At 46.9% G+C, this 23,010-nt stretch overlaps 2 protein-coding genes across 2 annotated transcripts; one reads left to right on the top strand and one right to left on the bottom strand.

The window, feature by feature from the left end:
- Positions 1-1,126: 1,126 nt before the first annotated feature.
- Positions 1,127-18,608, top strand: ift74 (intraflagellar transport 74). The gene is made up of 19 exons (XM_048258546.1): positions 1,127-1,248; positions 1,424-1,559; positions 1,681-1,729; positions 1,832-1,930; positions 2,151-2,211; positions 2,362-2,421; positions 2,536-2,597; positions 7,151-7,289; positions 7,598-7,671; positions 8,010-8,151; positions 8,941-8,981; positions 9,084-9,163; positions 10,568-10,621; positions 10,726-10,823; positions 11,312-11,438; positions 15,166-15,329; positions 16,878-17,003; positions 17,827-17,887; positions 18,131-18,608. The coding sequence occupies exons 1-19, from the start codon at positions 1,129-1,131 to the stop codon at positions 18,244-18,246; spliced, it is 1,809 nt and encodes a 602-aa protein (XP_048114503.1). The 5' UTR covers positions 1,127-1,128; the 3' UTR covers positions 18,247-18,608.
- LOC125304355 (leucine-rich repeat-containing protein 19-like) lies at positions 2,264-6,743 on the bottom strand. The gene is made up of 5 exons (XM_048258545.1): positions 6,699-6,743; positions 5,118-5,175; positions 4,302-4,815; positions 3,892-4,065; positions 2,264-3,731 (listed from the first exon to the last, which is right to left on the bottom strand). Exons 2-5 carry the CDS (start codon positions 5,169-5,171, stop codon positions 3,385-3,387), a joined length of 1,089 nt encoding a protein of 362 aa, XP_048114502.1. The 5' UTR covers positions 5,172-5,175; positions 6,699-6,743; the 3' UTR covers positions 2,264-3,384.
- Positions 18,609-23,010: the final 4,402 nt, after the last annotated feature.

Genomic DNA, 23,010 nt, shown 5'->3' with positions numbered 1-23,010 from the left:
TCAGATCATCTTTTTTACCTGAAGTAATTATGTTCACAAATGATGGTTAGATTTTAAAATATGGTTTGGCCAAACTCTTAAATTCCCAGCAGCTGTTTTTTGAAGACTGCATCAAAGAAGGCCTGGCTAAACCTGTAGCGCCCCCTTCTGTTATACATTTCCAGATAAATGGAATTGTGAATTCCCATATTCAAAACTACATAATGCAAACACAGAAATGCGTTTTCTTTAAATTCAACATGTGCATGCGTGCATAAACGTTACATAAACGTTACTTCGTTGAACCTTACGGGAAAAGTCAATGAAATATTTGCAGATGTTTAACTAAGCCATAGACTGCATGAGATAAGCTCGTGTGCTCCATCTTCTAGTTCCACGAGGGGGCAAGAGATTGCGGTAAACCCTCAAAAGGTTGCTGAGCAACGAAACGAGGACAGGACGCAACGCAGGAAGCTAGTGTTAGCAAAACATTGGGAGAGCTCTCAGCTAACGTTACATTTAGGAGTACGCCGCATAATACAGGTAATGCAAAAGAGAGAAAAGATTCACTTTTACATTTGTACCTTTGTGGTGTCGTCCATATTTGTTCTCATGGGAGAGAGAAATGCCACGTTTATGCCTAAACGTGCTTATCAAATGAAATGGCAAGCTAGAGCTAACTGTTAACATAACGTTATCGTTACTTGCATTTTGTTAGCCAGCCCTCCTGCTAACTAAACGTTCATGTAATTTATGGTCATTTGGATGTCTATAATTTTTAGCTAACATTAGTTAACATAACTTTTGTTACATTTAAACTTACGTTTGTTGACATTCTTACTAAACCATCGTTTAGAGACATAAATTAACTGTTAATGTTTGTTTGATTGACAAACGATAACGTTAGTGTGTTGTTATTTTGTTTAACGTTAACTTAGTTAACAGAATAACGTTAACTTTAGTGATAACAAATGCTATCACTAACTTAGCTAGCTGATTTGGTCTGTTGATGTAACGTTATAACTAGCAAAAAGACAGCTGTTAATACGCATTGTGTCTGTTAATATTGTGGATTGAAGTGAAGACGTTTCTACAGTCTAATCAATGCCATTGCCATTTCTAGCTAACATTAGCCTACGTGATCTAGGAATGGCTAGCCAACGACCTCCATCCAGTAGACCGATGAGTCGTGGGTCTCTTGTACCAGGGGCAGGAAGACCACCAACAGCCATCAGACCACCACAGACAGCCGTCCGAGTTGGCACAGGGGTAAGTAAGCGTCATACATTTGTATGAACATATCGTGAAAACAGCCACCCTCCCCTACTTTCCAAACATTTCCACTACCTTCCGTACATCTGCCCTATCTTCTCCGTGAGGTGTAGGCTGACGTGTCAGTGTGATGAGGATAGGATTCATCATTATAATGGTGATGTTCTGACAGATGGTTCCAGGGACCGGTCGTCCGGGGACACGAGGAGGTCCTATAGCCACCCCAGGTGTCCTGTCAGCCCAAATAAAGGTGGCGGATCGGCCCGTGACACAACAGGGGCTCAGTGGGATGAAGACTGGAATGAAAGGTCAGTTTCTGATAAGTCACAGTTTTCTATTCATTCCTGGTGTTCTGCTATACAATTGCAGTGTGTAATGTAAAATCTCAGGGGACATATGTTTGTATCTGAAATTGTTGATGTTCACCAGGTCCACAGAGACAAATTCTGGATAAATCATACTACCTTGGGTTACTTAGGTTAGTGGAACGGTGTTACTCTTTGTTCATGGATAACTTTATGAATCTAGAGTTGTTATTAATGTATTTATAATATATCTGTAACAAATTGAAATCCATCAGGAGTAAAATCAATGAACTCACTACAGAGTGCAGCAAATTGCAAAAAGAGATTGACACTTTCAACCAGGAAAACTCTGTTTACCTTTCATATGAGAAACGGTAAGTGTTTTATTGATTGTTTAGAAGTATCTCTTAGCCTACAGTACATCCTATGTCAAAACAAGTGTTAGTGTTATGTTCATTTTTATTGATACAATTCTTGGTTGGAATGATGTTTTTTCTATCTACAAAGCATAATTCCATTTTCAAAGTAGCAGTGGACATGCCATTGGGCTATGGGGCTTTCTACAGGAATATATTTTGTCATATTTGTTTTTAGAGCTGAAGGGCTTGTGGGAGAGCTAAAAGATCTTCAGGGACAACTGGCAGATTACAATATGGTAATTGTGTGTTTGACCTTTAGAGAGAGAAATTGTGACTGCTCAGATTTAATGAGAGTTGATTTTCTTTAAGTTTACTAAGTTTGTCTGAGTGCTGTATTCATTGCGTCTACAACTTGGAACATAACAACTGTGTTTTGGGAATTCCAGCTTGTTGACAAACTGAACACAAATACAGAGATGGAAGAAGTTGTGAATGACTGCAACATGGTAAGTTTTTTGTGTGTGTGTATTTTGTTGGCATGAACATAAATATGTAATCCATGCTAGTGTGTAGACACAGATGTGTCCAGTAGTAGTACTGATTGTCATTTTCTTTTTCAGTTGAGAGCCCAGAATGACAGAGAGGCCAAAAGCATGGATGTCATATTTACTGAGAGAAGAGAGTAAGTATGTTGAATGTCTTTCAAATAAGTTGCCTCAATATTCTTTTTTTATTTCTCTTCAGTGAAAAGACTGGTGGCTTATAATAGTCAGCCAAATGTAGGTGAATTTTCTGTTAAAAGTGCTCAATGTACAGTACACTCACAGTGTGTCCACTGCAGCGGTGCAGGGGTTGCTTTACAACAGTAATCATTAATGTTGATCATTGAACATCAGCTTTTCCATGTGTCAGACTTTACCAAGGATTAAATTCAGTGAGTTCATCATACTTTGAAAACCTTCAAACACCAGAAAATGATCTTTCACATTTAGGTGTTCATCATCTTAACCTTTGTTAATCCATTCATGTTCATCATCATGACCGTTGTTAGATTGTTGATTTTAACTGGCACAAAACAGTACACCACAACAATCCCTCAACAACACACCAAGATAAGATACCTCTTATTTACATATGTAAGAAGCATGAATGGTTGCAGTTATGGTTTTAGTTTAGTTACACTGCAGGATGAGTGGTTATGAATCATAGCACAGAGGTCTCCACATGGCTTATTGTTCTATCAGGTCATAGGGCACCTGGATGTGTTCACAGAGGCTTCATATCATAAACACAAATACATCCTCCTGGAATGAGAGCCCATCCCAATCACAGTCCTACATACTCATGCGATGTCTCACTTTTTCTGAAATCCCCGGTGGGAGCCTCCTGCTGTCTCATTTCGCTCGTCCAGATGAGACGCGTCCATCACAGTTCCTCAGGATTCGTTTTGGCCTTTGTAGTCCTCCGGCTCAATGTAGCGGTCCTCTATGAAGCCGTCCTCGTCCCTCCATCTCCTCATCTGGCATCTCGCAGTCCAGTCCCTCGTCCAGCTCGTGTGCGCTGGTCTCCGTCTGCTCCGTCTCCAGGCTGAAGTTGGAGTAGCGGCCCGTGACCGAGACGTGGGACCACTCCTCCTCACGCAGGCGCTGGTGCCGGTAGTTGAAGATCAGCTTGTACCAGGAGGGTGACTTCACAGCACAAACGATGACCACTGACGTGATGAGAGCAATGACCACTACCCCAACAAGGAACTTCCAGGTGTTCCCAACCACCGGGAGTCCTCCACTACTGTTGGTGCCCTCACCTACATTAAAGTCTAGAGAGGAGACAAGAAACTAGTTTAGTTCTTACAGTGTAAGAGCTGATGCTAGAGTTCTACACAGCATTTTGCTACTGTCCACTTTGAGATTGGATTTTTGCATAATTTACATACACACTGATGATGGCACTTCTTTATCTTTATCTTTATTCTTTACCTTTACTTGAGAGACTGTCGTTGCTGCTTTTTGGTGGTATACTGCTCTGTGTGCTTGTCAGAATATTTCTGAGTGTGGTGACTATGGTAGAAGATGTTTTTGATGATTCAGTAACACACAGGCTGTCGTCGAGGATGCTTTTGCCTGGTGGTGTTGCACATGTTGCTTGAGTACCTGTTCAAAATACGTATTCAAAAAGAATTTGAAAATCAAAAATCAACTGCATGATAACAAAACAATACCAAACGGTGTATAGACATGCAGTGTGCAGATAGTAGGCTCTTGCACTACACTTTTATGTCAGTAGATGTCAGCATCCTGCTGTTATCCAGCACTTGTAGGTGTCTGCTACATAGTGTAGCCTGTGGGTAGGACTGAGTCATGTGATCATACACTTCATCCACACTTACTTGTTAGTAAACCAGTACTGTTGATCCATTTTACAAGGTCCACAAACTCGCAAGAGCAGTTCCAAGGATTGTCCTCCAAAGCCAACAGCTGTAATTTTTCTAGTGCTGGGAAATTTTCCTTTGTCAGAGTGTTGAGTCTGTTGCCCTGCAGGTGAAGTCTCTCCAGGCTGGGCAACTTCACAAACAGAGGCAGGGACACTATGTGGTTGTGTGAGAGATCCAGCTCAGTCAGTGAGCCGGACAGGGCAGTGTGCTCCAGTGCACTGAGGTTGTTGTGGGAGAGGTTGAGGGCCCTCAGTGCAGGGAGGCTGGGCAGCAGGGTATCAGGCAGGACACTGATGACATTGCTGCTGAGATCGAGTTCTGTCAGGTTCTTGAACTTACTCAGAAATTCCATGTCTGAGCTGTCCAGGCTTATGAAGCCTAAATTATTGATTATTAACTTGGTGACATTTAGAGGGATGTATTCCTCGGCGATGTTTTTCAATGTTTGGTTGGTGAAATCACCTACGACCTGAGAAGGCAATTAGTTTTCACTGTTTAAAGGACTAAACATTTAAGGTAATCCATATACTAGAGCAGATGTTGGAAAAGTCCCCTCAACAGTGTAGACCAAATAGCATTGGGTTATCAAACGAATATTTTTTAAATATGCCTCCGATATTTCTTTTAATATAATTTTAGTCACGCTATTGTTAGAAATGCCCTTACCTGTTATGAATGCCCCAGTCTAATCATCACAAGGGATGTAGAAACGATTTTTGCAAAGAATAATTGGGGGGGGTGCTGAAATACTGTATGTCCAACGACACTTACCTCAAACGTTGCTAGTCCTCCCATACACAGTAGTAGCAGTATGCACAAAGCCATGGTCCTGTCACAGAAAGGAAACAAACTTCAGCACTCGGCCACATCACAACTGCATCAGAGCCCAAGTGCACAGTCACATCCCCGTCACGCCACGGAGAAGGTGTGTGGCACTGAGCTAGATGGATGGCAATCTTGATCGCTCTGGAAAGGTTAGAGTGCGCTCGACTCTCTGTACACTTTGGAAGGCATTGTCAGCGGATCCACACTCCACAGAGTTGTTTTTTGCTGGCCAGAATTAAGAGAGAACCCCCCTCCACCCCACCCGCTCCGCCCCTGTAGGATAATGCATAACCCCTGCAGTAAAAGCACAGTCTTTTAAAGAACCGCACAAAGAGTGTCTTTGTGTGGGAGACCGCTGGTTTATGAGGCTTGCTCGCTGTCCTCCACCACTGCTGTGCTTACATGCCTTCTCCTCTCCGCTATATTTGTGTGGCTTGTTGTTGTTATCTCTGACCCGGTCACAAAGACACCCATGGTCTCCGCAAACTGGCAAGGAGCACAAAGTGCCACTGTCCCCCCCTCACCCCTCCTCTCCCCCTCATCCTCACAGGAGAGATGTTTTTCAGTCTGCCGGATTAGCGGACTGCTGGAGTCGAGGACAGACGTCTGTTTGATCTCTATGGAGTAAACAGGGAGCGATTGCCATACAGCTTGCTGTCAGTATGCACAAGGGCGTCGCGGCTCACAGAATCGGTGTCACATGTTTGCTGGAATCCCACCTTGCGTGTGACCACTGAAGGAGTGAATCAATACTCCTCTTGATTATGACGAGTGAGATAGGACACACTTCCTAAGTCACCTCTGTGAATGTGAAATAGCTGTGGAATCTGTACTGTACAGTGTCAAGGGAATCCACTGCAGTACATTTTATCCTAAAGTTCTTGGAAACCTCATAATCATGTTGTCTGTTGCCGACTGAGCATTTTGTGAATAATCTTGTGAAATGAGTTAAGATCTATTCACAGTATTTACCTAAATTGAATTAACCATCACTGCTGCTAAAGATATCAGCATGGGATTTCATGGACTAAAATGCCAAAGGGTGTCTGGCTCGTGATTTCATTTCGTTAGGTAGAACTCTATCTATAGCAGCACAGCTGCTTTCGCACAGAGAAAGTCACGGAACAAAAGGAAACATCATTTGCAGAGACATTATGAAATTAGAAACAAAGAAAAGGAACAGGGCATAGCTCAGGACACTGAATCTGTAAACCCAAACAGTATGCCTGCTCTCATTTAGCACTTGACAGTGGCATGTAGCAGAAACGGCTGTAGCATAATGAGCCCTCTCCTGTAAGAGAGTATACTCAAGTAGTATGCTGCTCTTATTGCCAGTTCCCTTGTGAACATGCCATGGCACTGTTAAACTGTGTCGTTACACTCCTGAATCACATCTCTTCATACTACGCTCTGTTAATGAATACAGACTGGCTAATGTCTTAATAGCAAACTACCAAATGTTTTAACATACATACCAAATGTTTAAACATACAGTACATGTGCCTTACCTTGAGGAAGAGTATTTACCTTGCTCAGGAATGTGTGACTGGAATAGGGCCTGTTAAGCACCTTTGGTCTCAGTAATAAAAAGAAAGCCATGATGTTCTAGCTAAACATTGACCATGCAACGACTGCTTACTGAAGTAGGTGAATTGAAAAAAAAATGCAGGACAAGATACTGTATTATTCATTTCTAGAGAATGTAACTTGAAACTTGTTTTTTATCAATGGATCCATGCATGTACATATTTCAGACATTCATTGTTAATTTACGACGATTTAGGACGTATTAGTATTTAGCGTTATTATATTTTTTAGTTTTAAATTTTTGTTTTTGCTTTATTTGGTGTTGGGATGTGTCCCAGATATTCCTGAATGTCTGTTTTTAATCCTTCCCTTAAAAAAGAACAGGTCTACTGAGGGAGTCCTAAATACCTACACGGCTAAACAAATTAAGGAAAAATGTTGTTGGGTTCTAGGAAGGAGGACATGATCCGAGCGGTGGAGGAGGAGATTGAGAGGGCGAAACAGGCCGCCGAGGACATCATCAAAAAGATGTCGCCCGAAAAGCAAGCCAAGTATGCCGAGATGAAAGCCAACAACGAAGAACTGCTGCAGGTGAGCGGCTTCATATATTCATCTGATAAAGACGAGGTGAACGATCCTGGATGACGAAAAGTAATCCCACTATCGCTCTGTCCTATGGGGAAATGTTCTTGCTGTCTTTGACCCGTGAGTGTCCTCAGTAACACATACAGCCAGCTGAATGCCAGCAGGTCACTTCTGTCACCTCACACGTACAGTAGCTACTGATTTATGATGGAGATAGACAATCATTGGCCTCGGCAGGCATAGAGGACATGCTGACAGGTTGCATGACCGCCTTAAACTCCTTTACTGGACTCCCTTTGATGTGTTTTTCTCAGGAACTTGACGCTCGTCAGGAGGAGCTGGATGCCCTCATCACACGGAAGGAGGTGTTTGAAGCCGTGAGTCCAGAGCCCAGATTTCTTATCACTGACCCCGAACCCTGTGACCTTTCCCACCAACACTACCACAGGCGGTGCACCCTGAAAGCCTATGCAGTCTGAAATCAAAGGCCTATTTCACCTAAAACCCATTGAATGCACTGTCACAGACTTTCTCCCTTCATGGCCCAAAGTACAAAGAAAACTGTTGTGTTGCTCTCTCTGAACAGTTTATTTATCTCTCACCCCACCCACTAACTTCTTTGCCTTTGTCTGTCTGTTCCCATGATTGCCCTCCTGGTATGTTTTCTGTCCTGTCTAACTGACTGCCTGTCTGTCTGTCTGTTTTGATGTGGTCCTCTCTCCACAGGAGATGGCACTCCCAGGTGAAGCAGGAGGCCGTGCTGCTGCACGAGCGTCTGCAGGAGCTGGAGCTGCGGCGCGACGCCATGCTGGCCGAGGACAAGAGCGTGGGCTCCCCGCAGGAGGAGCGCGAGAGGCTGCTCAAGCAGGTGACCCGGCCCTGAGCTTCTCCGTCACTATTGGGCCCTCTGGAGCCAACGTGTCGTGGCCTAGAAAGATGAGGTCTGCAACGTGTCTGCAGCCTTCCCAAAGCATTTCCCATGTCTCTCTCACTGAGCCCAATGCTGGTGAGAAAATGATACAAGAGAATAGGGAACGCACACAAAAAGGCAGCGTTTAGATTCTACATTTACATTTTTTTCATTTAGCAGACGCCTTTAACCAAAGCGACCTTCAAAAATGAGGAATAACATTCAAGCTGCAATGCAGACTGTAGACTCCTCTCCAATATTCGAGACTCCTCGAGGAATCTGTTCTGTTCCCACCTGCCTGAGTTCAGGCCTTGTCCAGTCGGTGTGGACCAATGGTGATGAAAACATTCTGGCCGTGACCTCTGGCTGTGGTTATTTCAGGGCTTATTTCAGGGTTATTTCATTATTTCATTTGCCCTTTTGCCAATGGGAAGGCTGTACCCACACGGGTGCTAATAGGGAACCACAGTGGTTTTATTATTTTCCGCAGTCATGACTCTGCTGTTGGCTGCCAGCACTTATCTGTCACATGACCAGAGATAAAGGCTCTATTCATGGCTGGCCTCAGAAAAAACCATACGGCAATATTAACCTCTGAAGACTCATTTTAATGTCTCTGTGTGTGTGGAGAAACTTCATATGAGTATTGTCCTAGATAGATAGATAGATAGATAGATAGATAGATACTTTATTGATCCCCAGGGGAAATTCAAGAAGTCCTTTTGACTTGGGCGTGTTCCTCCACAGGTGAAAGAAGATAATCAGGAAATAGCAAGTATGGAGCGACAGTAAGTATGACGTGATATGCAAGCCTTACATTCTGGGTTGTAAAGCCATGGCGTTCACTCACCCTTATTCAGCCCGCATTAGTAAGCGTAACCTTTCCTCAGGTTGACAGAAATGCGGGAGAAGATCAGCCAGGTCACCGAGGAGATGCGTCAGCTGGACAACGACTTGGAGGAGAGCCAAGGTGAGGCAGAGGTAGAACACGGCTTGTCCTAAGCGGCGGAATGGGAGGAGGCCCCCCCGGTTTATCGGGTGGAGGTGTCACTGGGGACGTCAGAGATTAGGAGGAGTAGTGGTGGAGGTGCAGGGAGAGGTGGGGGTCGGGAATTGGCTGCTGTCAGGCATCTTCCCCCACGTAAGACTAGGGTGGGGGGTGCTTTCAGAGGGTTGAAGCTGTACCTTTTTAGAAAATATATTTTTTTTTACTGCGACTAGCAGGCCATAAATCCCAGCGAGTTTGGACGGTGTCCAGAAAGAAGTTCCTCCCGCTGGCCTTCACGTCCTCCCTGGGGTCTGGGGGGCTCCTGCCTGGAAGCGGCTCTTTGAGTGGCCGCTCCTGGCCGGGGACACTGGAAGTGCGGCACGCACACCGCTGAGGAACAATAGAGTTGACAGGGAGGGCCTCACCAGGGCGGGTGGAGGGCCTGAGGGGAAAGTTTGGCTCAGGTGACATTAAAACAGCGTAGGTTCTGTGATAAGAAGAGTACAACAACACAATCAGCCCGTGGTGTAGTGAAAAGCATACGCGACGAGCTGTGGGAGTGCTGGACTTCTAAGCAGAGAGGGCTGATTCTCAAGGTGTCCTGTGTGTTCTCTCATCACCCCTGTGTCTCTCTTGCTTTGCCCTCCTCTCGTACTCCATGGGCAGATGGTAAGACACAGCAGTAGGGCTCGGATCACCTCTAACATCCAGTATACTCCCTTACTACCCCCTGGTCTGTAACCTTCAGTGTGTCAAGAATGTGCTGTATGTAATTAGAAACAAGTGATTGAGATCTGTGGCCTAAAGTGATAGTGATAGTTGTATCATACCATTGCATAGTGATGGTCTAGTTAGTAGATACAGTAACTCTTCTTTATTACACGGCTCTTCAGAGTGCTGCAGAAAGTTCCATTCACATGAATGGGCCTTCCCAACGTTAGGACCTATGTTAAATCTACATAAATCACCGGCAAAGTATATAATCACCGCTGTCAATGGCAGCGGGTTGATTAACATCTTTTCATAGCAAAGCGTCATAGCAATGGAATTCCATTGAAAGGAGCTAGTAGGTTGCAACCTGTCCACCTGAAACTATCAAGTTCTATCTGTGTGGCGAACTATTTATTTTGTCAGCAGAAGACAGAAGGGGTAGCAAAATAATTTTAAAGACCCATTGTGAGGTTTCTTTTTCGTTTTGGCAAGGAGCTGAAGAAGCGGGAAAGTAGGAAAATAAGTCCCTTCAGGTGAAAAGTCGGCGTCGGGGGTTCTGTTCTCCCTTGGGACTTATTTTCTGCATGTGTATAGACTAGTTTAGCAAAGCCATAGCAGGCAGAGAAGGAGCGAATGCAACCTGTCCACCTCCATTAACCGGCTTTGTTCTGACAGGGGAGCGAAGCCAGAAGTACAAGGAGCTGAAGAAGAAAGAGGAGACCATGAACAGTCAGTGGACTACCTTCATCTTCTGCATGTGTTAGACTAGTGTGTGATGAGGCGCACGCACTGCCAGTGCGCTAACGGTGCTAACGGCTCTGGCTGTGTCTCAGGTTTCCTGGAGACGTACGACGAAGTCAAAGCACAGGAGCTGGAGCGCCATCAGCAGACCCAGGCCAGCATCACGGCTCTTCTAGAACATTCTAGCAGAGTGAGTAATAACAACAGAAACTCTACGATACCACAGAACTCAAGACCAGTTTATATATTTTCTTAGCTGAGTATGTTGCACGTTGACATGTTTATAGTCTTGGCATTTCTGATGAGTTTTAGTTTCAATCAAGCTCCCAAAACAACTACTTGAGGCTGTCGTTTTTGGATGTAGTTGGTTTTGGCAACTGCCTACCCTAATTTGTGTTTCTCAAATGTGAACTAAATGGATGGGGACAAGGGATTATAGGTTTACGCTGATTGATAATGCTGGTTAAAATGATCTCTTATTAGTCAGTGTTTCACAATATACACTTCCTACGGTTTCCCATGATGGACTCAGCCAAACCCCAAAGTACATGCTAAAAGCCATGTCATGATAAAAGTCAGTCATGTTATGGCTGAAAAGTCCCTGGATGAGCCTCTCTCCTCTCTTTTCTCTCTCTCTCTCTCTCTCTCTCTGTCTCTGTCTCTCTCTCTCTGTTGCAGAACATGACGCGCCTGCGGCAGATCTCCTCTGTGACGGCTCACGAGCTGCGCTCCATGCAGGAGGACCTCAGCTTCAAGGAGACCGAGATGCACAAGTCCGAGAGCACGGCCAAAGGCCTGTCCTCAGGTGAGACTCACACAACCTCACATACTCTGCACATTTCTGTGCTCAACACAGTGTCATAGCCGTAAATAGTCACATGCCGTAAAAACAGTACAGTGCAACTGTGTCATTTTATACTCTATACATTCCATTTCAGTTACAACAGCACTCAACACTTAGAGTAACTTAGAGCTAATGTCATAGCAGCTGAAGTAGCCCCATTAGCTTTACAACACTGAAACAGACTTAGAATTGGAGGCTGTCCTGGGTCAATAGGACCTGATTATACTCCATATCCAAATTAGTGGGAGTGTTTAGTCTACTGCTTGATGGCTGAATGTTGTTCATCACCTTTTGTAATCAGCCAGGCAATTTGACATGGGAAGACTGATTGAGAAAGCTAAAAAGGAAGTTGTGTGGAGGAGTCTTTAATTTTGTTCTGTGGAAAGCCCCATTTCCCCACTCCCACCACTTTTGACTGAAGTCAGAAGGCTTAAGGAACTCACCTCGATGATGAAATGCAGTGTGGTCACTGTAGTCACTTTAGTAATGAGTGATGGGCATTCAGGATCAGGTCCCTTGGAACCATTCTACAGGCACATCCACATTATTCAGTTATAATTTGAAAAGTTAATGATCTAAAAAGTTAATAAGCTAAAATGATCCTCGTCCATACAAGTGTATGGAACCCCGCATCTGAAACTGTCTGTTTCCATATATTACACTTAGAAAACTCACATTTCATGACCATTTGACCGCTCAAATGATAGATTGCTTCCTGCAAGCCACTGCAGCATTGTATAATGCTGAATTGAACTCTACAACAGCTGCCAGCAAAGACTGCAAGGTAGCCAAAGCTTGCAATTACTGTAGTTATCCATGTTGGTAGTGTCGATTTCATGGACAATCACACAGCTTATTTGTCAGAGTTTTGTTCCGGGAAAGGGTCCTAAAGTGTCCTTCCGAGAAGACTAATGTAGATGAGAGACGTAATTGTAACAAAAGTGTTGCGGATTGATGGTCTTGGCTCGTGTGACTGCCTGTGCTACCGTTACTGCTAAACAAAGGACCAGTGGCACCTCATCACCTGAGCTTGACGAGCCTCAGGTGGGGGCATACCTGAGCCAGCCCCCCGTTGAGCTTTACCACCCTACAGTCCGACTCTCTCCCGGCCCCTATTTCCTGACCCCCCCCATTCCCTCACACTGTTATCAAATGAGCTGCTGAAGCTGAGCCAAGAGGCCTTCCTTCCTTTGTGTTGGGCTCCCCTCCCCCCGGCCCCCGAAAAACCATCTCTTATCTCATCAGGGCCACAGCCGAAAGCCAGCCTTCCGCCGTCCGACTATTCTGAGCTGGGGGTCGGCATTGTTCGGTTTCACTTATTTATTTGTGTTAGCAGCAGCAGACCTTTTCACAGCAGCGTAACAAAACAAAAATCAAGAGAAGCAAATCGATGCCCAGTGGTGGGGTTTGCTTTGAAGGCCTCTATATGTGACCGAGAGGTCTTTCAGCCTCTGTGTGGGTGCGAGGTATGTTAGAGGAAGTTTTAGCACCAGGGAGCAGTGGAGAGGTACACCGAGGTGAAGTACACAGTATTAATAAACAGACGATTATCTGCTCTACACAATTGGGCCTCCACAACGTCCCTGTATAAATATTATTAGGAACCAAAGCCAAGACATTCATCCCCAAGGGGTTGGAAGGCTGTAGAAATCCTTGGGGTGGGGTGGGGTGTGTTTGTGGGGGCTGTAGCAGTTTGTGTGTACTTGAGGATGTGGGTGTGTGTGTGGGTGTGTATGCTGGTTTTGGGAGTGCTAGCAGTGGTGGGTGTGTGTGTATGTGTTATTGAAGGATTACAGCAAGGGGTGGATGTGTGTGTGGTGTGTGTGTGTGTGTGTCTGGTTTTTGGCAGTGAAGTGGAGGGAGTTGTGTGTGTGTGTGTGTGTGTGTGTGTGTGTGTGTGTGTGTGGTTGAGGGATTATAGACAAGGGCTGTACATGTACATGTGTGTGTGAGGGTGGCGGGGGGAGTTCTGCGGCTGGCGAGAAAGGCTAACCCCAGGAGGAAGCGGCAGAGAATGCACAGAAGTGCTGATGGGGCACTTTGTGAGTCTTTCGCCGCTCCGAGTGCAGCGGCCTCTCCAAACAGTGTGGCCGGCCGGCCGCGTATCAGGAGGAACCGGCCCACTTCCTCTTCCTGCCCCGAGAGTAACAGGGGCAACAGAACTCGGCCTCAGAGGTGTGTGTGTGTGTGTGTGTGTGTGTGTTATTTTTTGGGTGGAGAGGTTGGGTGGGGGGACTCAATAGATTAATAACCTGAGACAGACGGACTGTAAGGATGTGTTAAGATGCCATTGCCACAGAGCATAGGGACGAGAGAAGCTTTGGTTTTGCAATCAGCACACTTGGGTGGGGGTTGGGTAAAGGGGCTTGAGGGTTTCTCCATCAGTTCTGCGTGGGGTCTGGTACCAGTCGAGAGGGGATTGCAGCAGGTCTTGCGGTCATTGAGAATAAACAGAGGAAACTGAAAGCCAGCCTCACAGTGGGCCTGTCTTCTCCTGATCCGCCAGTTTTTGCATTCCTTTTATGGGAGGCTGACCGCCCAGTATTTAACCATCGATTGCGTTGATATTTGCCAGAAAGGATTGAATGAGACCTCCATAGACTTGGCTGAGATGGGCGCTGGAGGATCAGTTTAATACGGTTTGTGCAACGCACCAAAAAGAATACAGCCATAAAAAGAATACGATTATGAAGTGTAACTAAATAAAAAAGTATCCGATGGAACGCTGAATCCCGTATCCTCACCGCTGGGGCTCTTCCAGCTGTTACCGGCTCTGCGTTGGATCCGTCCCTGGTGCTCGGCGAGGGCCCGGAATGATGAGTCCGGAGACGCCCATGTGGCTTTCGTGTTCTGGTCCGGGGGTTGAGGTTCTGGTCACAGAGGTGGGTCGGGTGTCGGGTCTCTCACCATACGTTAATAACGTGGCCACCGTCCAGGCGCTTGACTCGCGTCTGCTGGGCTTTGTCTCCTCTTCTCCTTATTTGCACAAAAATGCAGACGTCCTCCAAGGTCTATTAAGCTCCAACGTCTCAGAGAAACGAAGTCTCGGCCCCTACCGAATCGAATGTCGAAAAAGCAAATAGTAGCCCACCTAGGTCATTCCCTGTCAGCAAAATTTCAGAAGTTTTATTTGAAATGGCAAAACCAAACAGCCTGTTTTTTTATTTGAAAGGCTGCGAAAAACAAGTCTCCAGCCTTGTTAATGTTTAGGACCGAGGTGGCTCAGGTGAAGAGAGCTTTGGTCCTGCGGCTTGAGTTGGACCTCTCAGCACTGTCTGGTGCGTCTCCCTGAACCCATGCCTTCCCCCACGGGTCTGAGACTGATGGCACAATGATGTGGGGAATGGGGGCCCAGGGGTCAATGGAGCAGATGTGCTGAAAAGCAGCAGTTTTTCTCACGTGTGTAATGAGTTTGAATGTGCCCCGGAGTGTGTATGTTAACCAGGTGTGTGATTATGATGATTTCCCTGCACGCTATCCAAGGGGGTGTTAACATACTGTATATGTGCTGCTGTGCCCATCTGTTCTGTGTGTGTGTGTGTGTGTGTGTGTGTGTGTGTGTGTGATGGGTGGGTTGGGCAAGTGTGTGTGTACGTGTGTGTGTGCATACGTGTGTGTGTGTGCATATATATGTGTGTGTGTGTGTGTTTCTTTTTACATTTTCGTGTGTGTGTGTGCTTCTCCCCAGAGAACCAGCATCTTCAGCAGGACCTGCAGAAGGTGGAGCAGCTGGAGGGGAAGATCTTGTCGGAGATGGAGAGCCTGAGGGAGCGCATCCAGCACATGACCGAGGGCCTGCAGACCTACAGCAACCTGGACGCCCTGAAGGCCGCCGGAGAGGACAAGAAGAAGGTGAGGCTCCGCTAGAGTCCAGCTGTCCTCGGTCTCTCGTTCTGGGGGTTAGGGGCTGATGGTCCAGGCCAGGGAGTTGTTGTGGGCTATTTAGTCAGTCTAAACACTCTGTCCACATCTGAGCATGTAGTTATTTGTGTATGTATTTGTTGAGTTGTTGAGGTGTGGATGGACAAGACTTGGCCCTGCCCGCCTGTTGCTTTCATCTGTGGGCAGGCAAGTTTCATCGAGTTTGCGTAGAACAACACGGGCTCATTAGCGCTTGTAGCTGTGCACTCATCCACGTTTTTGCACACACACACACACACACACACACACACACGTAAACACATCACAGATATGAAGATAACATCAAGGCTTTCACATTTTCACACCTCTCAAAAAAAAAAAACCTTTTGGCTGCGTCCGGAAAGCCTGTGGCACCATCTGCTCCGGGAGATTTGGGGCCAGTTGAAGATGGCCACCAGATAAAAGCTCCCACTCCGCTGCTCTGGAGCTCCCGTTCCATGCGCGGCCACAGGAAGAATATTCATTTCTCAGCCTCCGTTCTCCTCTGTCTTGCGGGAGAGGCGCCCTGACAGACGTATCCGACCTGCTCCCACTTCCCAGGCTGCCTCTCCAGCAGCAGACTGCGGCGTAGTGTAAACAACGATAGGCCTGCTCCCGCCCCGGGAGGCAGCCCACGGCAACGTTTCCATAGGAACTGGTGTGTGTGTGTGTGTGTTATATATATGTGTGTGGGTGTGTTGGTTTGGTTGTGCCTGTGTGCATGTGTGTATTTATGCGTGTTAGTGTGTTTATGCTTTTGTGTGTGTGTGTGTGTGTGTGAGAGAGTGGCCAGGAGGAAGAGGACATAAAAGCATCCCTTCACTTCACCAGAGAAATGACTTGTAGGGGCGTCTAGAAATGGGAATGGGGGTGAGTGGGTTTCAGGGGCCTTTTTCCTACAACAGGATGCAGGTTTCTCTGCAGTGTTTGACACCAGGAAGACATGTTTCTTCCACTGAGGAGCTTCTGACTTACCCCCCCAGGGGAGTGGGCTGCTCCTAGGGCCACTCTGGATCTTATGAGTCCTCACACACACACACACACACACACACATACACACGTGTGGCCGTGCAGATGCACTTGCAGGAAACGTCTCCTACCGGCTTAAATTTATCAGTGTCATGCATAATTTCTTTGTTGTATGGGTGGGATAAACAATGAGGGAAGTCTTATGATTAGAAAGTGAGTAAAAAGATTAGGGCAAAGCAATGGAATGTGAAGAGATTGAACATGAATTGTTTGTTTATCGAGAATATGACAAATGTCATCCGATCTGCGTACTTGGCCTTCCCACCCACTTCCCACACCCCTGTCAAATAAAATAATCTACTCAAAAAGTGCTTTGCTGATATAACATGGAATTGTATTGCCAAAGCAGTCATTACGTACAGGATACACATACATCACATATGGATATACAACATACACATACATCATATATGTATACATCAACAGATACAAAAAATCTCTGAAAAATCTCTCTCTGTTTCCATCTCTCAGAGGCTGCAGGAGGAGAAAGTTTCCCTCTCCACGCGTAAGGACGCCTTCAAAAAGGATATGGCAAAGATGAACCAGGAGTACGAGACTCTGAAGACCCAGCTTCAAGAGAACGAGACTCATTCTCAGGTGACCCCCAGCGTCCATCATTCACCCACACGCGCCCCCACAGTTCCACATGCACCCCCACAGTTCCACCCTCACCCCCACAGTTCCACATGCGTCCCCACAGTTCCACTCTCACCCCCACAGTTCCACATGCGTCCCCACAGTTCCACTCTCACCCCCACAGTTCCACTCTCACCCCCACAGTTCCCCACAGTTCCACATGCATCCCCACAGTTCCACTCTCACAGTCTCTCAGTTCCACATTCCCGCTGCTCTAATCCACGTTCCCTCTACTGGAGTCCTCACAAGCGTCCTGTGAGTGCATCAAGAGCTGAACACCGCATAACTTATCACGTGGAGTTGAATACAACAAATCTCTCTGTACATGGAGGTTAAAAAGTTTAGTTCTTGACTGGACAAACAGGACCCTGACGCCACAGTGGCGGGGTCTTGTGTCGTCCTGAAGGGATTCATCTTTCAGAAGCTTCAGTAGAGGGTGTGGGTTCATGTAAGCTAAAGGGGGATCGCGCTGACGATCTTGGCAAGAACAGAAGCCTCTATCAGCCAAAGGAAGCCATTTCTGTGCAGGACAGCAGATTCTCCCCGCCAGTGGGGTCGTGCTGAGACAGACTGGATGGAGCTGACCCCAGATAATCCCTGCAGGGGTCACAGGGTCATCTGACGTGACTGAGACGCCCACTGTCTCCAACGGCAATCCCAGATGACCTGCGTTTGGTGATGAGCGATGATGATGGAGTTGTTTTGGGGCCGTAGTTGCTTTTTCAGGCGTGCGAATTTGGAATTGATCTCATTTCTACTGTACTGTGTGCTTCTTTCGTTGCAGCTCACTAACTTGGAGAGGAAATGGCAACACCATGAACAGAACAACTTTGTCATGAAAGAGTGTATCCTTTTTTCAACATTCAAGATAGCATCACAAAAGCACAAAACCAAACACTAGAACACACACGTGGACCTTGAAAGTAGCAGCTGTGCAAAGTGAGTCTTAATGTAGTGTCAGTAACTCTGTTGAAGACGGTAGAGTGTAGACTAGGGCTTCCCTGTGCATGCACATGTCTCTGAGGAACAGTGGTAATCTGTGTCATGATTGAGCACTCAATCTGCCTTAACTCACCTCCTGCCTCCAGTCATTGCTTCCAAAGGCCTGGAGAGTGACTACCGTCCTGTGGTGAAGACAGTCACCAAGCAGCTGAGTGACTACAACAGGATCCTCGTCGAGGCCCTGCAGGGCAGCCGCAGCTGAGCCGAGAAACCCCCTACTTCCTGTCTCTGACAGCAGCCATTACGGCTCCGCCAGTCTGTCCCCCGGACACTTCCTGTGAGAGACGAGGCCGGCACTTAATTACCATTCTGCTCCACATTTAGAATAATCCGCCACTTGAAGCTGCATCAGAGGTCTTCTACATGCATGCGTAGTGCATAGTCCATAGACTATGGTGTCACTGGTGTCATAACTTGTCAAACTATTATACAAAAAAACAAAACATTACTATAAAGTATGACGTTTCATTTTATATATCCAAAAAGTGTAAATATATGAATGTCATATTGTAGAATATTATATTTTTATGTGAGATTATTGATTTAATAAACATTTTTCTGAGAGAATGCCTGTGATTTTATGACCGTTATATTTGATGTGATGGATGTGGTCATGGAAAGGATATGGTGATGATAAAGACTTTAGGCTTTAGTGATACTGCACAGAGATGGGGAAAAATAGGATCCAGGTCTTGCTTCATCTCTGGCTCCGCAACATTTAAGGGATTAAGTGCGCTATGTGGTCTGCAAGAAATGCAGTTGGAGTCAATCAGTCATATTTTGTTGTCTCTCACTCTCTCTCTCTTTCGTTTGCTCTCTCTGTCACTGTGTGTGTGTGTGTGTGTGTGTGTGTGTGTGTGTGTGTGTATGTGTGTGCCCATGTGTGTGGGGCATACTGCTGTTAAGCAGTGTGATCCGGAATGGTAGCAGGGGTTAATGGTAGCCAGGAACTGGGCCTGCTGATAACACTATTGTTTTAATGCAATTGGTTTCCGCCGAGCACTATCACAGTAGGAGGCCCGGTGTTTCCCAACCAGTGCGGCCTCGTGCCCTGCCCAACTCTGGTAAGTTAGAGTGTGTGTGTGTGTGTGTGTTCTGGTGTTGGGCAACCTTCTGAATTAAATGCATGTGAAATTGCCATTGAAAATCATTGAATGTTATGCACAATTAGAGGTTATTTGTCATCGTTCAAAACCCATTGCTGAGACAAGTTGGCATTCTCACTCTGAGGGCTGTTAATAGCAACTAGCATGACTGTGCCCGGAGCGTGATTCCGGGAGTATGGGCGGATAAAGAGAAAGGAGAACCCAGGAGGAGGAGACGAGTAAAATGTGAATGAGATGGAGGAAGGGACAGAGAGGCGCTCAGTGAGTGAGTCAGTGTGGAAAACTTTGTTTGTGGACGTATGAGAAAAGGAAAAGTAAAGAAAAAGAACAATTGTCCACGAGGAGATGGGGGTTGGGTGCCTTGTTTGTTTGTCCTGAGTCGGGATGAGGTGGGGGGGAATTCCACCACAGGATAATAGGCCCCGTGCAATCAGGGCCGACCGGCCCTACAGACAACCGGCAAACCCCCAGTAGCCCACACACTGGCTTCCTCTACAACTGTCCTTAAATTACTCAGATGCAGAGAAAATAAACCAATTGTTCCTCAATTTTCCCCCTCGTACACAAGCCAGTGTTTTGTCTCGCGTCTAACAATGCCCCCTCAAAGTGTGCGATGACTTGTGCTAACTCGGAACCAGAGCAGGAATAACAAACCGCTCGGATTTATTAAAGTAATGAGATCATCGGTTTTGTCGCAGAGAGGGGCGCATTCTTCTGTTCTGGGAGGTCAAAATAACACATAGAACTTAAACTGCGTGTGTGAGTGAACTCAAGTCAAGTCACAGCATAGTCCCAGCGTGTTTGTTCTGCGGAGAAACCCGACTAATTGGCCCCATTGTGTATCTAGCCGAATATTGACCAGCTGCGCTCTGGAGTAAGAGCTCTGGGAAAGGAGGCATAACCCCCAGTTCCAACCTCCAGGCTCCAGACTTCAGCCCACGAACCCACCCCTTTCCCCGGGCTGAACCACAGGACTTCAGCAGGGACTAAGCCTCTTGCTTGACAGCCCGCATCAATTAGTGTGGAGAGAGCGAGTGCTTTGCGGCCGATGCCAGGAGGTTTAGGGCTCCCCTGGTGACCCTAACGCTGCCGTAACACCCTCTGGCCGCCTCGCTGGCCCACCGCCGCACCCCACTGCGCTGGAACGGGGGTGAGTCGATGAGAGGTGTGCTTCTGCACACACACACACACACACACACACACACTTACAGAGTTTGTCTTTTTCCTCTTGCCCCCCACCCCTCCCCTCCCCTCCCCTCCCCTCCTCACTCCCTTCCTTCTCTCGGTCCCACTTAGCTACTGGTCAGCAAGTCCACACCCCTTTAAGAACAATAGTCTCACACCCATGCAGAGTTTATGGACATCATCCCACAACGGCTCCCTCACAAACGGACTCACGCTCTGGGCACTCGCACTTGGCATACGCCAGCCATCCTCTCTCTCTCTCTCTCTCTCTCTGGCTGTGAACCACTTCAGGGTGGGAGTCCAGGAAAGGAGGAACTCTACCCAACTTCTCCACAAGGCCAGTGACAGAGTTACAGCTCCCTGTGCACTTCGGGGGAGAACGAAAGACGAAAGAGAAGAGAGAGGTGGAGGGAGAGAGATAGAGGGAGAGAGGTGGAGGGAGAGAGGTGGAGGGAGAGAGGTGGAGGGAGAGAGATAGAGGGAGAGAGGTGGGAGAGAGATAGAGGGAGAGAGATAGAGGGAGAGAGGTGGAGAGGGCCGTGACCCCTTCACTGTGGCATCTACCCTTTCACTCTCCCTCCCTCACTCTCTCCTTTCACTCTCCCTCCCCCACTCTCTCCCTTTTTTTTTTTTTTCTCTCTTTCTCTCCTAAGCCTCTTTCGCAAGAGCCACCACCAGCTACAAAAGAGGCCCTCTATCAGCCTGCCTGAAGTTTCACAACACCATGCTTCGACAGTAGTGCAGGAGTGGCTCACTGTTGTTAACCCCCTCCGCTATAGGGATGTGAGTGTGGCGGGAAAAGATGGCCGCCGTCCTGTCAGGGTGTTGGGTATCGGGGTGAATGAATGGCTGCGCCGCCTCACTGTTTCCACAGCTGCTGCCTTCTTTCGCCCTGTGCGAGCAGAGGAAGAAACACAGGCCTCTGTCAAAACAAAAGTCCTCAAACCTGTTCCTCTCGCCCGAGTCAAGAGGGCCATGAGAATATTTTTCCTACGCTGCAATTGTGAATGCTCCCAAACTGTGCCTGGGGCCAGTCATCGATATAAATGGCCGTTCTCACCGAGCCACGGGTGGCGTGGAATGAGATTCCCTGCTGGGAAGGAATGTTTGTCCCATGCATGTTAATCTGCAGTGTGTGTGTGTGTGTGTGTGTGTGTGTGTGTGTGTGTGCTTCGGTTATCTTGGCCATTCTAGAGGAAACGGACTGGAGAGGAAAAAGTAAAACAGACCAGGAACAGTGCAGAGGTCCAGGCTGCTTTGTCTTAACTCTGGACAGGATCTCTATTCCTCTGACCATGATGGAAGCCTGGGCAAAAAGATCATGGTGTGGCAGCACCTGTGTTAGCACCAGCTGAGGGTCCCTGCATTACCTGATAAGACCCCCCAGCTTCCCACCAACCTCCCCCTTGACTTGCTAAAGGGTACAAGCATTTCCTGACCCAGTTTCTGTGTGTCTCCTCACGTTACATCACTCCTCCGACCCCTGGGTCCAACCTTCAGCCGTCCGGAGCACCCAGCACATGGGCTTGTGAAAGATGGAGGTCAGACAGGGGAGTGTAATTTCACGCACAGCGCAAACTCCTCCTTTGTAACAACCTCCATCGAACACACACTCTCTTGACACGGACCCCTCTTCTCCCCCTCTCACACCTGTTTAACGGGGGAAAATGTGTGTGTGATTTATTGCCCCTGGGCTTTCAGAGAACCCACATCTTTTCCATATGGTCTCTCATCCACTCCGGAGTCCAAGGAGGAGACTCTGGATGAAGTTTTTGGGGAGAGCACTCTTCACATTTCTTTCTTCTTTATTCCGTGAGGAATCTGTAGCTGTTTAGCAGAGCACCACCACCCAGCATTCCCTCCTCGTTTGCGGGTAGCCTCTGGCACGTGGTGGGTCCAACGTGAGATGGAAGGGCGGGCGAGTGACCAGAGTGCCACAGAGGGGCCGAGGCTCAGAGGCCTCCCTACCAGGTCTCCCTCCCCCCGGGGGGGAGGCGCTCCGAAACGTAAAACAGAGCGCCAGATTGGCAGCTCGCTGCTTGAAGAAATACGGGCGTCTTGTAATGCAAGTGAAATAACCCGTAACCTAGGTTACACATCAAACTGTCAGGAGAATATCCATGCCTCTGGCAACGGAGTGAATAATTCAAACTTTCACAAACACGAGCATTTGGAGGACATAAGTGGGGAGAAGGGTCCACGGGGAGACTAAAACGGTAAATTAAACTATTTAGAGAGGCACCAGCAGTGGAAAAAACATGGAGACATGGAGAGAGCATTCCAGAAGAAACGTAATAACGCTATTAAAAGTATAGTTATTGTAGGCCTATGGTGACAGCTGAGCTGGTGTGAACAAGGGAAGAAAGTGCAAAATGTAAATAACATAATGTCATGGGTTTCAAAATGATATAATATGGATCGTTTTCATAGCCTGCAGTTGTGAAATAATTCATTATTATAGTGTTGGCATTGTTTAATATTTGTTGATGATGATTTGATGATGTTTAGGTTTTGTCTGTAGTCTACATATAGAAAAATTGTATAGCAAAGTCAGAGAAAGTATGTTGTTGTTGATCAGTGTAGCCAGGTTTGTCTTCAGATTTATTGGGTCTCTGAAGACTGGAATGTGTATCTGCATGAAATATTGAGTGCCAAGGTAGTTTCATGCGTAATTC

This window comes from Alosa alosa, chromosome 12, assembly GCF_017589495.1.
Source record: "Alosa alosa isolate M-15738 ecotype Scorff River chromosome 12, AALO_Geno_1.1, whole genome shotgun sequence".
NCBI classification, from domain to species: domain Eukaryota; kingdom Metazoa; phylum Chordata; class Actinopteri; order Clupeiformes; family Clupeidae; genus Alosa; species Alosa alosa.
The sequence above is the reverse complement of the archived record's forward strand: the minus strand, read 5'-3'. Positions and strand labels throughout refer to the sequence as shown.

Coding starts and splice junctions, on each gene's coding strand:
- ift74 (XM_048258546.1), top strand. CDS start 1,129: ATGGCTAGCCAACGACCTCCATCCAGTAGACCGATGAGTCGTGGGTCT. Junction 2,212..2,361: donor AACTGGCAGATTACAATATG/GTAATTGTGTGT, acceptor TGGGAATTCCAG/CTTGTTGACAAACTGAACAC. Junction 8,152..8,940: donor GCGAGAGGCTGCTCAAGCAG/GTGACCCGGCCC, acceptor GTTCCTCCACAG/GTGAAAGAAGATAATCAGGA.
- LOC125304355 (XM_048258545.1), bottom strand. CDS start 5,171: ATGGCTTTGTGCATACTGCTACTACTGTGTATGGGAGGACTAGCAACG. Junction 4,066..4,301: donor CAGTACTGGTTTACTAACAA/GTAAGTGTGGAT, acceptor TATTTTGAACAG/GTACTCAAGCAACATGTGCA. Junction 3,732..3,891: donor CGACAGTCTCTCAAGTAAAG/GTAAAGAATAAA, acceptor TCTCCTCTCTAG/ACTTTAATGTAGGTGAGGGC.